Below are 14,118 nucleotides of genomic sequence, written 5' to 3'. Positions count from 1 at the left end.
TAAACTTAAATGTAGGAAGTAGTGGTAATAGATAACTGACACGTGTAATGTATTGTACAGTTAGCCGTACACAACTAAAGAAGGGCGTTACCATTAACGGCGAGAGAAACCAACTCCAGGTGAGTTTCTAGCCCCATTTCTGTGTTATGTTTTGGGGCTGTGTGCATACTCAATGTGATTAGTTAATACACTTACCTTTAGTGGTAAGTGTATGCCGTATGAATGTTTATAAATATACCTAATTAGTGTAGAAAGAGTTAAACATATGTGTGAAGAGGTATATAAGAACAGATATAGCTAATGAAAGAAAGGTATGTACAATATGTGTAGTGTATGAATGGTATGTATGATATGTAGAGCTGAAGAATAAAGGGTTGCCTACCCTAATAATATAGGCGAAGAGTAAAGGGTTGCCTACCCTAATAATATAGGCGAAGAATAAAGGGTTGCCTACCCTAATAATATAGGCGAAGAGTGAAGAGTTGCATACCCTAATAATGTATGCGAAGGTTATAGAGCGAAAGACTCTTTAAAAACGTAGGAAGGTTATGTATGTATAAAATAATGAACGTAAGTAAAAGTAGGAATGTATGGAAGTAAGAATGTAAAGAATGAGAATGAAATGTATGTACCTACTTAACTAGAACTCATTCAGCGTAGCTGACTTTTAGTATGTACGCAGGCAAATAGGTTGAGGCAGCTGGCTTGAGGAGGGACACATAGCATGAGCTAAAGAGACGGGTATTTATGAAGAAGCGTCATGACTGTTTTATGTTATGTCTATGAATGGATAATTCGTATGTTAAGTCAAGATTCAATGTTTTGTAATGTAATGCATGAAGTTTTTAATTATTACGCGAAAGTTTTAATTAACTCTGATTTTAGAATTGTGTTTATGAGTAAATCCAACGCCAAGGTAGGGTTTCCGGGATCGAGGCCTTACAAACATGCTTTTCTTTTGTTATCATATAATAATGAAATTACTTCTTCTTTTGATTTTAAACTTTTATTGTTTTTGTCAAAAATTAACAAGCAATTAAGTGATTAAACTTAGATAGTGAGGTAGTGAGTTCTTCACGAAAATGACAAACAAATGCAGTAAAGTAAACAATGGACGCACGATATAGTGAGGAAAAACCCTTGATCCTGCTGAGGATCTCAGGCAAAACTTCGGGAGGGGAAAACTATCCGTCTGCCTCAGATATATTTTGTAAGAAATAGGTTACAACTCAAGAACAGGGTTGATCGAAGCTACAAATAATAGAGAAAGTGTTCAGGGTGTGTGAGATGTTCTCTAATCGATCAAAAGAGCCTCTGTTTATAATAAAGCAAAACAACTAATTTTCCTATTAATCCTCCAAGCCGTTAAGGCTATTATCAACACGTTTTTATCAGCTGGCTACCAAGTTTTCAATGTTGGATAATTCTATAACAATCATAATCTAATTAATATCTAATAAAATATCGGTTCTGTTTCCGAGGATACCGCTTGATTAATATTTAACTTGGTCATTACTCATACCCGTTATAACCCTTTTCCACACATTTTCCTCAGTTTATTTCACGAGCCTTTAATATTAATTAATTCACCCATGTTTCACCTGCAAGAATAAGTCAATGCCAAAATTGAAATAAACCGTTAGTACTCAGGAATCCAGGGAAGATTTGGGATCTCGAAGAATTAGGAATCTCGGATCAAAACAATTGACCCACAACAATTATAATTATAGTTATAATAATGACCAACGAGACCCAAATAATTTGATGCTAGAGGAATAACATGATTCATTGTTTCGGCCAGAATCCGGGACTTTTCTATGTAAGGTCAGTTTCACTTTCACAGAGAGGTAGAACAGACTTAAAGCACGTTTACTTTTTCATACTATCAATCACATTCAAGCATGTTTCCACTTTTTATATCTTCGGTTTATTCATGATCCTTTCCTTTAATATATTAAAGTTTCATTGTATGAGTTATATCTAATACTTTTTTAACAATTATTTAGATCACTTACGGTTCACTTGCTCATTCGATCATCTCCATTATTCGAGTATGGAACCGTGGGGAGCTAGGCTGACATGTCCTTGAAGGAAAGCTCGCACATCAGTCTCGACCCGGAGACCAACCTCAGGAGTACACGGTGAGAAAACCACATTGCCCAACCTGAACCGCTATTTCTTGTCACAAGCACGACTTGAACTCAAGACATCACTCTTTCTTAAATAATTTTTTTGGTGGCTCACTTCAATTACTTGGATTAGGGATCGGTTATGTATCTTGTATTAATATTTTGTTTATTAATATATGTTTTTTTTCCTTGTTATTATTCATAAATTTATATTTAATAGTTTTTTAAATGGCTTTACACAATTTATATTATCATTATGTATTTATTTATTTATTTTTCGATTATTTAAAGAACCTTAGTGAAAATCAGAAACAACAATGGCGAAACATTCTATATAGTGATACACCTTTTAAGTTAACCTCGTTTGAGATAGTTGAACCAGTCGGACCAAATTTAAGATCATATAAACATAATAAAGGATCAAGTTATTTTAAAAAAGAGACAAAATAAGAAGAATAAGAAAGATTTGTAGTCATATAAAAAACCCTTCAAAAAAAGTAATGAAAAATTAATTAAAAAATCAAAACTCAAATTTTAATATAAAAACGAAAAATGTAAAAACACAAAAATGTTTCCGCCACCTTCCTCGTTCTAAAAAAAAGACACATTGTTGAGTAAAAAAGATCATTGTGTATTTTTGTTTATCATTGTGTTTTGTGATTATTTTCGTCATTGATTGTATCTTTTTTCTTGATATTGTGTCTTTTTTTCTTGATATTGTGTTATATTATTCAGCATTGTGTCATATTTTGTTCGGAATTGTGTTATATTTTGCGATCTATTGTATCTTTTTTTGTTCATTGTGTTGTTTGCTCATTTTCAGCATTGTCTTTTTTCTCGGCATTGTGTCTTTCTTTTTTCTTTTCTTTTTTTTTTTGGCAATCGGGAATGACGGGAGAAACATTTTTATTTTTCAATTTTTTTATTTATATATTGAGTTATGATTTTTTTTAAGGGGTTTATTGTATGGCCATAAATTCTTCTCACACTTTTCATTTTTATCTCCTTTTGTATTTTAGCTTTATCACATAATAAATAGCATGAATATATCTAATACATACTAAGCATAGAAGTATTTTATGTTCTGTTGTGAATTTATAAATTTAATCAAATAAGAACTGAAAAGAATAATATTGTACCGAGTACCGGTACTTACAAAATACAATTGGTATCGGTACCGATATTTGTTTTTCATGCTTTTGGTTTTCGGCATGAAATCGGTATGTTTTAGATACAGGACAATGTTACCCATAATGACATAAATAAATTAAATAATATATAGTTTATAACTTTAATTAAATATTAAAGTGATGAGATTTTTAAAGGAAACAAATAAAAAAGTTGGAAATCCGGTCCGACCTCCCGCTCTAGTTCACCAGTTCAACCTATAAACGACCTATTCAAGAGCAAACTCGAGTTCAGTCCACGACATGCCGGCCCGATTCGATGGTGAAAACATTGAATTAAGTGAGAACCAAATGAAGATGTGACTGACTAGTAATTCTTTTTACTATTTGGAAGCCCAACGTTGTTGCCGCCAATATCAACAACCCTTTTTTAATTTCCGTTTAGAAGGAAGTGGTGGGTGGGCGTTGCTTAATTTCTTTTATTACTTTATTTATTGTTTTAGCCGTTAAAAAGAAACTTTATTTGTTGCTTTCTTTTCTTTTCTTTCTTTTTTATTTATTAAAGGCTAATATGTTATATACCAATATTTGATATCTATTTAAAAAAAGCGTAAATTGAAATCGGTTTTATTATTATTATATGAAAAAATATATTATTCTTAACTTTTTATGATTATCTGACAGTTTCAATTTAAATTCTGGTTGATCTTTAAGAGACTTTGTTCTCGTTATTTTGCCATATAACTTAGGACTTAAAAAAATGTAGCTCCTTAAAAAAGCCAAATTTCTTTTTTTTTTAACAGTTTTTATTTTCAGTTAAAAGTAAAAATATTCTCATTAAAGTGAGAGAGGGAGGGAGGGAGGGAGTAGGTGGGGTGAAAATTATATGTATTCTCTGTATTAATATCTTGTATCTAAGATTAAAATAATATAATATCCTTTAAGTTAATAGATTAAACAAACGGAGTTAGTTATGTGAACTTTAACCAAAATGAAACCAACATGTCACATATAAGAAAAAAAGTTTGGGTTGAAACTGTTTTTGTCCAACCACACTAACGAAAACCATATTTATTATTATTTTTTTTTGTTTTGTTTTCTGGCAACCAATTTTATTAAGAACCACAAATTAGACTAGCAAGCGACTAGGCTAGAGAAACACACAAACACCATATTGTAAGGAACCGAAAATAGAAACGAAAAGGAATATCAATTCTTCCATTCTAACCCCACGACAGGAAACTAAATCTTCCTTGATTCGGTTAACCAAAACTCTTTTGGCTTTTTAAAACCGTCTTCTTTAATGTCTTTCATAAGCTCCAACAAGCCGGATCATCCCTTGGATCGCCTTCTCTTTCGTGTCCTTCACACCTTGATTAAGATGAAACTTGAGAAGATCTCAAACCTCGAATGCAAACACTAGCAAAATACCACACCAACTATTTACAGATAACCAACTAACGAAAACCACATAACACGATATATATATGATCCACGGGCTCGAGTGAGGCACCACATAACGGACACCAATTAGTAGCTTCTTCCATGATCCTTCTTCTTATCCGACTCCGTATTTTGCCCATCTCCACTTTCCAACCATAGGAAAACAAAACCATATTTAACTATATATTTTAATATAATTTAGTTTAAGTTATGTTATTTATAAAAATAAATGGTATACTTGGAAGTAGTGGGCATATAACACGTGTAAAGAACCAACTATTTATTATAAGCTTAGATTTTTGTATAAAAATTAACAATTGTAGATACCTCTGTGTTATGTACAACCTTCAAAGCATCTCATTCCCTTTATATATATACTTCAACTTCCTCCCACTAGTTTCATACAGTTTCCCATCATAGTACATCAGGTATTTGTGTTTCTTATTAGTTGTTCTTTTTTGGGGTTTCACACATTTATGTTGTTGGGCTTGATTTTGTGTTTTGAAAATTTTATGGTTTTTGTCTGATCATATTATTAAGTGTGTGTTAAAATGCCTGAACCATAATTACCTAATTATTTATCAGCGTGTGGATTCAAGATGGATGATTTTCATGGTCCATCAATTGCTAGAGTTCTATGCAAAAATCAATTTGGTGGTGTCATTTTTGGTTGCAAACAAGCAACAATCAGCGAATGCCTTTGCAAGAAACTCTTTGGTTAGTATTTGAATTCAACTTATAATCACTTTATTTTTTCTTGTTTAAATAAATGATTTATCTTGTGGCAGGTTTACCAAGCTCACACTATATGTATGTGAAGAATATCGAACCCGGTCTACCTGTATTTCTTTTAACTATACGGATAGAGCGTTACTCGGGATATTTGAAGCTGTTAGCTCGGGCGAATGAACATTGACCCGTGTGCTTGGAGTTGTGATGGTTCATATCAAACCGCATTCCCTGCTCAGGCACACTACAAGTCTCTTGTGACTTTTCATTGTGTTTGAAAAAAATGCAAGTTTGACCACTTATTGACTTTTAGGTTGTTTGGATTTTGCATTTAGAACTCATTATCTGGTAGTTAGTTTTGGTGTTTGGATAAATAGATTTAAGTGCTGAATAGATGGCTTTATTTTTTAGTCAAACAATTGGCTTTGGATAATATGTTTCATGACCCAATTTTATTAGAGTTGGTGATCTTGTTTTCTTATTATGTTTAATTAATATCATAGAATAACTTTCCAAACACACTCTGGTGCTTAAGTTAAGTACTTAAGTGACAACTTACATCTTTGAAAATCTTGATTTCTTAAACAGGTTCAAATACGAGCAAAGCTACAATGCAAAGCGTCAACTGAGAATCAATTTAAGCCCATAATTATTGACAATTATTATTCTACATGAAGAGGTATGTACCCGCCTCAACACCGAGCAAGGCGGGTCAACCCACAAGATATAGATAAGAGGCTTGAAATCAAGACATTACGAAGGCGCAAAGCCAAAACCTATGCGCATGGCGCATATCACATATGCTCACGCATATCACATATGCTCATGCATCACATGCTCAGGCATCATATGCCCAGGCACCACACATGCTCAGGCATCATATGCCCAGGCACCACAGATGCCCACGCATCACATATGCTCACGCATATCACATATGCGCGTGGCGCATCAGCGCGCGGCGCATATCACATGCTTGTGCATATCACATCTGCGCATGAAACATCTGCGCGTGAGAATAAAGAGAAGACATCGCGCATCCTCAGGATAGGCGCATATCATACATGCACATAATCAACCTCACCCTTATCCAAATCAGGATTAGGGCAACCTTGATTGTGCACGTCAGACAACCTTCCAGAAGGTATCTTTTTAAGGAATAAGAATATGCTGATGTTGACAGCCACCAATGAAAGGTGGACAACTCAGCAAAACCTATGTGCCACCACGTGGTTATAACCAATGAAAAAGCACCAGGTGTCCCAAAGGACACGTGGCGCAAAGCTACTGGAAGAGGCCAACAAAGCCCTAATTGGGTCTGAGCCCAATCATTGGAAACCCTAGCACTATAAATACAGCATCAACTCCACAAGGAGAGGATCATTCAATCATATTCAATCATATTCAATCATATTCAATTACATTCAATCACAGACAGTTACATCCAGTAACACAATCACACAGAGTATTCAGCTATTAAGCAATACTCTCCAGATTTCCTTACTCTGATATTATTATCTTCTCCCACAAATACTTATTCTCACACCGGAGGGTTACCCCAAAGAGGACCCCTCTGTCCCTTTCTGAGGGGTAAGTTGACGGTGCTGTTCATTTTGTAGGTGGAAGAACCCAGATCCAAGAGAAACCATCGGTGAAATAGTATAATCACACCCGAGGAAAGTAGATCGTCTACCAGTGAGTCGATCCACGTTTCTTCACTACACATCATTTCTGGTTTGAGTTATGTTGTCCTCGAACACCATTTCCTCCAAATAAGCCAACAAACCAAAAAACTTTCTTTCATTCAGGTCAAGTTGTTAATAATCACTTTAAGAATGCCAAAAGTTTTCCTATCGGTACAAGACAAGTTAACACTCCCAATACAATCACTAAGAAGGATGTTATTTGCATGAGGATTAAAGAATTCGCACTAAATCGTAAACCAGTGGCCCAGAATCTGCCATCAAACGAAAACTATGTGGGGCCTAAAGTTCTTGGCCGAGCTTCTCTTTCTGCTGAATGTGAAGACAAGTTTGTTTTGAACAATAGCAATGCGGAAAAGAAGGGTGTCACAAATAATGTCATGCTAGCTAAGGTTATATAAACTTATAAATATTAGTATTTTTGTAGTATGTAAAGGTGGCAATTTAGACACACTAATGAATGAGTTTATTAGTGTTGTGTTTTTTTTATCAAACGAGTTAAATATATTAGTTAAAGGAATGGGTTAAAGGGGGTGAAAGTTAGCAAAAGACACACTTATTATTATTATTATTATTATTATTATTATTATTATTATTATTATTATCTAATTGACAAAGTGTGATTGTTGGTCAACCCAACCCTCACCCATTTGGCATTTACTAAATAACATGTTTTCACTCCTTACTCATCCTTACCAGAACTTATTGCCACCCTTCATATTTATGTATAATCCCTGTTATAGGTATTAATATAAATTTCATTTTTCCTTTTTGTGTACATATTAGCGGATAGAAACATTCAAACGGTTTATTGCATTTAACTCGGTGCAAAAGGACACAATTGAAGAGTTAAAGGCATCTAATGCAGCGCAAAAGGAAACAATTGATCATTTGAAACAGAAGATCGCTTTTTTGGAGAATGATTTGGTATGGTTTTCTATTGTTAACGTATCTTTAAAGTTAAGTCTTCAATTATTAAATGATTACACACACACATAGATATATATAGATAGGGGTGGGTTATAATAAAAATAGATAGTTTTCTAGGAAGAGTAAGAATAGATCTGAGCCCTTAGATCTAGGATCTAATGGTTGAGATTAGTAGTTTCCAAAATAACAAATAATTTCCTATGATTTAGGATTTAAGCTACATAGTTCCCTTAATAGGCTAACATGGTTTCCTAACTTTAAATTTCATGTCCTTTATACTCTTCCTACAAAACTATGTATTTTTATTTTAACATTTTTCTATATAGATATAGGTTTAAGTTCATGCGAGAAATGACATTACTGCGATAAATTAATATGGACCACTAGTTTTATTTTGGGTTTTAAATGTTTAAAAATAAATGAAAAATATGTAAATGGAACAATAAATGTACTCTCTATCTCTTCAATTAATGCAGCTAATATAAACATAATAAATCTTCCTCTAAATACCTAACTAATTTAATCATAATAATTAAAAAGATAAAACACTAATTTAGTTTTATAATTTATTTATCCACTTTTCATTTTTTCCAACAAAAATACAATTTATTTATATAATACTATTTCTTTATATTACAAAAAATATATCTTCCATCAATTTATTAGAATATATCAACGCGTAATTTTTAACAATAAATATCAAAATATAATATTTTTTCAATTGATATACCTAGAAAAATTATTATGATAAATAATAATAAAAAAAAATTATCATACAAATGTGTCCATTAAATATAAAAAATAAATATACAACCTACACAAAATTATATAACCTACACTTGTTTTGAGCAATAAAAACATACAACATACAAAAAAGCATACAACTTACATATGTAATTTGACATCAACAAATATATAAATTACATAAAGATACATATATCCTATACTTGTGTAGGTTATATGTTTTTCGTGTGTAGGCTATATGTTTTCTTATTCTTATAACAAGTGTAGGTTATATGTTTTTATGTAGGTTGTATATTTTTATTGACATTTAATGCAAGCATGTGTGAGATAGTTTTTTGTATTATTCATCACAATGTAACTACATGTTGATGAATATTTATATATTGAGTTAGAAGAAATTGGTTTTGGATAGAAAAAAATTTTTAGTGTACGAATAAATTGTACTTGTGTAGGATAAAAATCAAGAGAGAAAAAATTAGTTATAAAAATAAATGAATTCTTAATATTTTCCAATTATAATAATTTGATTAGTTATATTAATTGAATAGATAACTATTATGATTTATTAGTTACATTAATTGAAGAGAGAGATCCATTTATACTTTCTTCATTTATCTTTAAGCATTTAAAAACTAAAATAAAACTAGTGACCCATATCCATTTCTCTCATTTCTCGCAGTAATATGATATCTCGCCTGAACCATCGCATGTGTATATATATATATATATATATATATAGGGTTAGGTTAGAATAAAAATCCACTTGAGTTGTGAAAACTCTAGAAACCTATTCTCAACCACATGTTTTTAATTAAAGATTAAATCTTGTGGTCCACAATTAAAGTTAATAAAAAATGTAAAAGTTAATTTACATTTTCTTTCTCGTGAAAACATATATAAAAATTAGTAAAAAATGTAAAAAAATAGCAAAACAGTTTTTTTATGTCTTCGATGTTTTGTATTAAATGTAACAACATATATTACATGTAACAATAAAAAAAAACAATGTTACATATGGTTTTTACAACTCAAGTGGGTTTTCATTCTATACTTTACCTATATATATATATAATGCAGGAATAGAATCAAGAGAAAACTCATTCTTAGAGAGAAAACCTAAAAACTCCTAAAGAATTATTTTTAATTAAATATAAAAAATATTTTCAAATTTTTGTTTCTTCCATTCTTCTTATATTTTGTTACTCTTTACCAAGAAAAAAAATAAAAAAGTTAAAAAAAAGTCGATGTAGTGCTCATATACATTACTGTGCAATAATGCACATATGCATTTCTGTGCAATACTGTGTATTTTTATGTTTAATAGTGTTTAATTATATATATTTAATATTTGTGTATTGTGTATGTGCAGCGTTGCCGTATTATATGCAAAAGAATATATAAAAAAAAATAAAAGTCGATGTAGTGCACATATGTATTAGTGTTGTATTACATATACGTACTAGTGTGTATTTGATGTGTGCATTAGTCTTATATTGCATATATACATTAGTGTGTGTCAAATATGTGTAATAGTGTTGTATTCTATGCAATACAACACTCTTGCATATATACAATACACACTATTGCACATATGCACTACACCGACGAAGTTTTTTTTTTTGAACAATATCTACATATAAGAATAATAAAAACCAAAAAAGAAACTACAATATATATTTTTTTTTGAAAAAAAACTTAAAAATAATTATTTAGGAGTTTTTAAGTTTTTTCTTTAAAAAGAGTTTTCATTTGATCCCATCCCTGTATATGCATACAAGTATGCATGTATATATATGCATGTGTGTATATATAGGGAAGAAACAAATAAAAGTATAAAACCACTAATATACTTGCAAACTTGTGAAAAGCACTTTTAAACAATTTTTTTTTTATAAATTTTTCGTGGTTTTTATATGTTATTAATCTTTGTCAAAACAAAAGGAAATAAAAAGTATATATGTAGCTCGTAATCTATATACATCTATACCCCGTATGAGATACATATATGTACTTTCTCGAGCTACATATATGTGTTTTCTTTTAATTTTCTTTTTTATTCTAGCAAAGATTAATGACATTGAAAAAGAATGATAAGACTTATGATTAAAAGTGGTTTTAAAGTTAATGGTGGTTTTCGTTGGAACTCGAAACACGACACGAAATAAACAAAAAGGTTTTGGACCGGTTGACACAACCCCTTTTTCTAGTACAGGTTGTGGGTCAACATGAACTCAACCCGCTTAAAATAGCGTTGACTCATTAACCTGTTTTAGAGTTTTTAAAGAAGTTAACATGTTGATTTCGGAGATGAAAAATGTTAAAATTTAATGATAAATATTCTGATTTTTAATTTCCGTTTAACTGTTAAGTTTTAAAAAATAAAATTAATTTCCCCTTGGAAGCATTTTATTTCTTCACTAAAACGATTCTTATTAATTGATCTAACTTTCATATCATAGGATGCCCATTTACTTTTTCTAATTTTGAACTAAATATAGAAACCCAAGTTTGCTAATTGGGAATGATAGTTAAATACACAAAACAATTAAAATAACAGAAACCATACAAAGGTGTATTTTTAAATTGTTACCAAGTCAATAGGTGTTACTTATTGGCTAGGCCCGATTGTTTTTAAAAAACTTTATATATTTTTATGAAAATAATATGTATTTTTAATGTTTAAATCCAATTACTCAACTCATTTAAATATTTATATAGATAAATTTTTTTTTGCACAACTCAAATTATAACAAAGTAATGGCCATTTAAAAATTTAATTGTTTAAACCCAACAAAAAGCCTTTTTACTTAAGGCCCAACAATTTTTTAGCATTCGGCCCAAATTTTTATAACGAATATTAGAGACGGCTTTGCTCATTGGTAAATGAACATAAAACGGGTCGACCTGAACACGATACGGTTTTAAGTGTGTCGACCCGCACATAACACAAATAAGTTTATGGGTCGGGTTAGGAATGAAGAATTCAACCTGCCAACACTACTCGATTGACACCCCATAAGATGTGTGTGCGTGTGCTATTAATTTACTATTATGGGTCAAAAGTCAAAAATTGTCAAAAGTCAACCATATTGGATTTTTATGGCAACCGGTGTTTCTTTTTGAAAACCTTAAGACTGTAACAACTTAACTGTTATGATAAAACATGAATATTTTTTTACATATAGTTTAAAAATCCAAAAAGAAAAGGTTGTGTCAATGATCAACCTAACCCGAATGGACCCGATTAAGAAACTACCCATTTTAACCAGTGATTCAACCCGCAAACCCACCTACATTGCAAGATGTAGTCTGGTTATCTTAACCATCTTTATATCATTGAAAGAAAACGAAGTTACATTACTCTTTTCGATAAACTTTCAATATTGAAGTGGTTTCTAAATTTTGACTTCTCAGGCTGAAGCGCAAGCTGAAATCAAGAATCTAAAAGGCGTGTGTGTCACGTTAGAGTTAGAAAGTTATGTGGAAGTCAATGATATAGAATTAAATGAAATCAGCTTACCCGATGACCCGATACTTTTAATAGGGGGATATGATGGTGGATCGTGGTTGTCATCATTGGACTGTTACTCCGTGTCACAAAATGTGACCAAATCTCTTACTCCCATGAATACTGAAAGATGTAAGGCAGCTGTTTCAAAGTTAGATGGCGAGCTTTTCATGTTTGGTGGTGAGTCCCATGGTCATTGCTTCGATACAGGTAGTCATTTGCATCAAAACTGATTTTGTAAGCATTAAAAAAATTTACCGACTTACCCTTCCTTTTATCGGACAAATGAAAGGCTCACGAACACATGACCAAACGAACTTTTGTTTGTGTCATTCGTTGATTTCATAAACAAACAAACGGACATATATTACTTTAAAATATCCAAATCAATATATTTTAAACTCTAAGTGTTAGGCATCACCCAAAATAGATATAAGTTTTAGTACTTGACATAATTTGATAGAGGCCGATTCGAGATGTTCAATTTCCCGATAGACCCGTAGACGTAAAGTGGGTTAGACTCCAAGAACAAAAGAAAAGAAAAGAAACCGAACCTTGAGACAATTTTCTGAACTTTTTTCTTATTCTTTTTCTCAAACAATTATTACAATTTATAGGAAAATAAAGGCACAAAAATAAGAAAAGATAAACAATAAGAAAACCTAATTAGATTATAACAAGGAAACTGAATAATAGATTAACTTAATTAATATATTGGATCGTATCATAATTATCTGAAAATAGTTAGACATACAACAATAAACACAGTATAGAAAATAAGGTGATAAAACTAATACAAAATTAAAATATTGAAAGTTAACCTGTTTGGATTATAAATTAAAAAATATAAAATATATAAATAAATTACAAAAAACCTTTAATAAGTGTACATAAACGAACATTAGAAAATGTAAACAAACAAACCATATTGAACATAAACGAACACATTACCGGCGTTTATGAACACAACTGAATGAACTCAACATCTGTTCATGTTCATTCATTTAATTACATGAACGTGATTTGTTGTTCATGTTCATTCATTAATTAAACGAACGAACATATTGTACTTCCTGCCAAACGGTTCACGAACTGTTTGTTGAACGTTCAATTCATTTACAGCTCTACATATAATGTCTCTATTAATTTTTTTTAATATTTGGTTATTTTAATATTAATTCTAAAAATAGATAGGATATGTCAAAAACTCAAAAACATCTTATTATATGAATTTGAAACAACATTTATTTTGCAGCTGGTTATCATTTAATTTTTATGTAACATTTGTTTTTTGTTCTTTTTTTCTTTCTTTTCCTTCTTTTTTTTTTTTTTTGTTTGTGAAGTTGAATCATACAATCCAGCAGATGATCGATGGACAACATGCCCGCTCTAAACAGGAAAAATGGGAATACCGTGAAAGATAAAGTTTACGCGATCGGTACCATGAAGAGTACTATTCATCAGTAGAGGTGTTGGATTTTGATGTTGGAGCCTGGATTCCCGCCTGCTCCATGCGTGAAAAGGTTAGATGTCTAAAATACCCTTCATCTGAGCTTATAATTATTTATATCGTTTCTGGTTTGTTTAAAATTATGTTTTTGCAGCGGTTTGCTTTGGCTACAGCCGAGCTTAATGGAGCACTTTATGCTGTTGGAGGCAACGACGGGACATTCTACTTACGGTATTTAATCATACTTTTACACTTATTAAGTTATTATTCATAAAAAAGTACAAAGAAAAAATAAAAAAAAATGTTATCATCACAGGACGGCTGAAAGTTTTGATCCAAGAGAACATTCCTGGAAGAA

The 14,118-nt window shown here is 31.2% G+C and overlaps 1 protein-coding gene across 1 annotated transcript; it reads left to right on the top strand.

Annotated features, from left to right (window-relative positions):
• The first annotated feature begins 5,298 nt into the window (after positions 1-5,298).
• On the top strand, positions 5,299-13,717 carry LOC143612750 (uncharacterized). Its single transcript, XM_077086659.1, has 5 exons — positions 5,299-5,416; positions 5,488-5,540; positions 7,915-8,055; positions 12,217-12,520; positions 13,654-13,717. The coding sequence occupies exons 1-5, from the start codon at positions 5,299-5,301 to the stop codon at positions 13,701-13,703; spliced, it is 666 nt and encodes a 221-aa protein (XP_076942774.1). The 3' UTR covers positions 13,704-13,717.
• Positions 13,718-14,118: the final 401 nt, after the last annotated feature.

Source organism: Bidens hawaiensis, unplaced genomic scaffold, assembly GCF_021521415.1.
Source record: "Bidens hawaiensis isolate Kalapana, Puna unplaced genomic scaffold, B.hawaiensis_p1.1 tig00035477_1, whole genome shotgun sequence".
Taxonomy (NCBI): Eukaryota; Viridiplantae; Streptophyta; class Magnoliopsida; order Asterales; family Asteraceae; genus Bidens; species Bidens hawaiensis.
The sequence above is the reverse complement of the archived record's forward strand: the minus strand, read 5'-3'. Positions and strand labels throughout refer to the sequence as shown.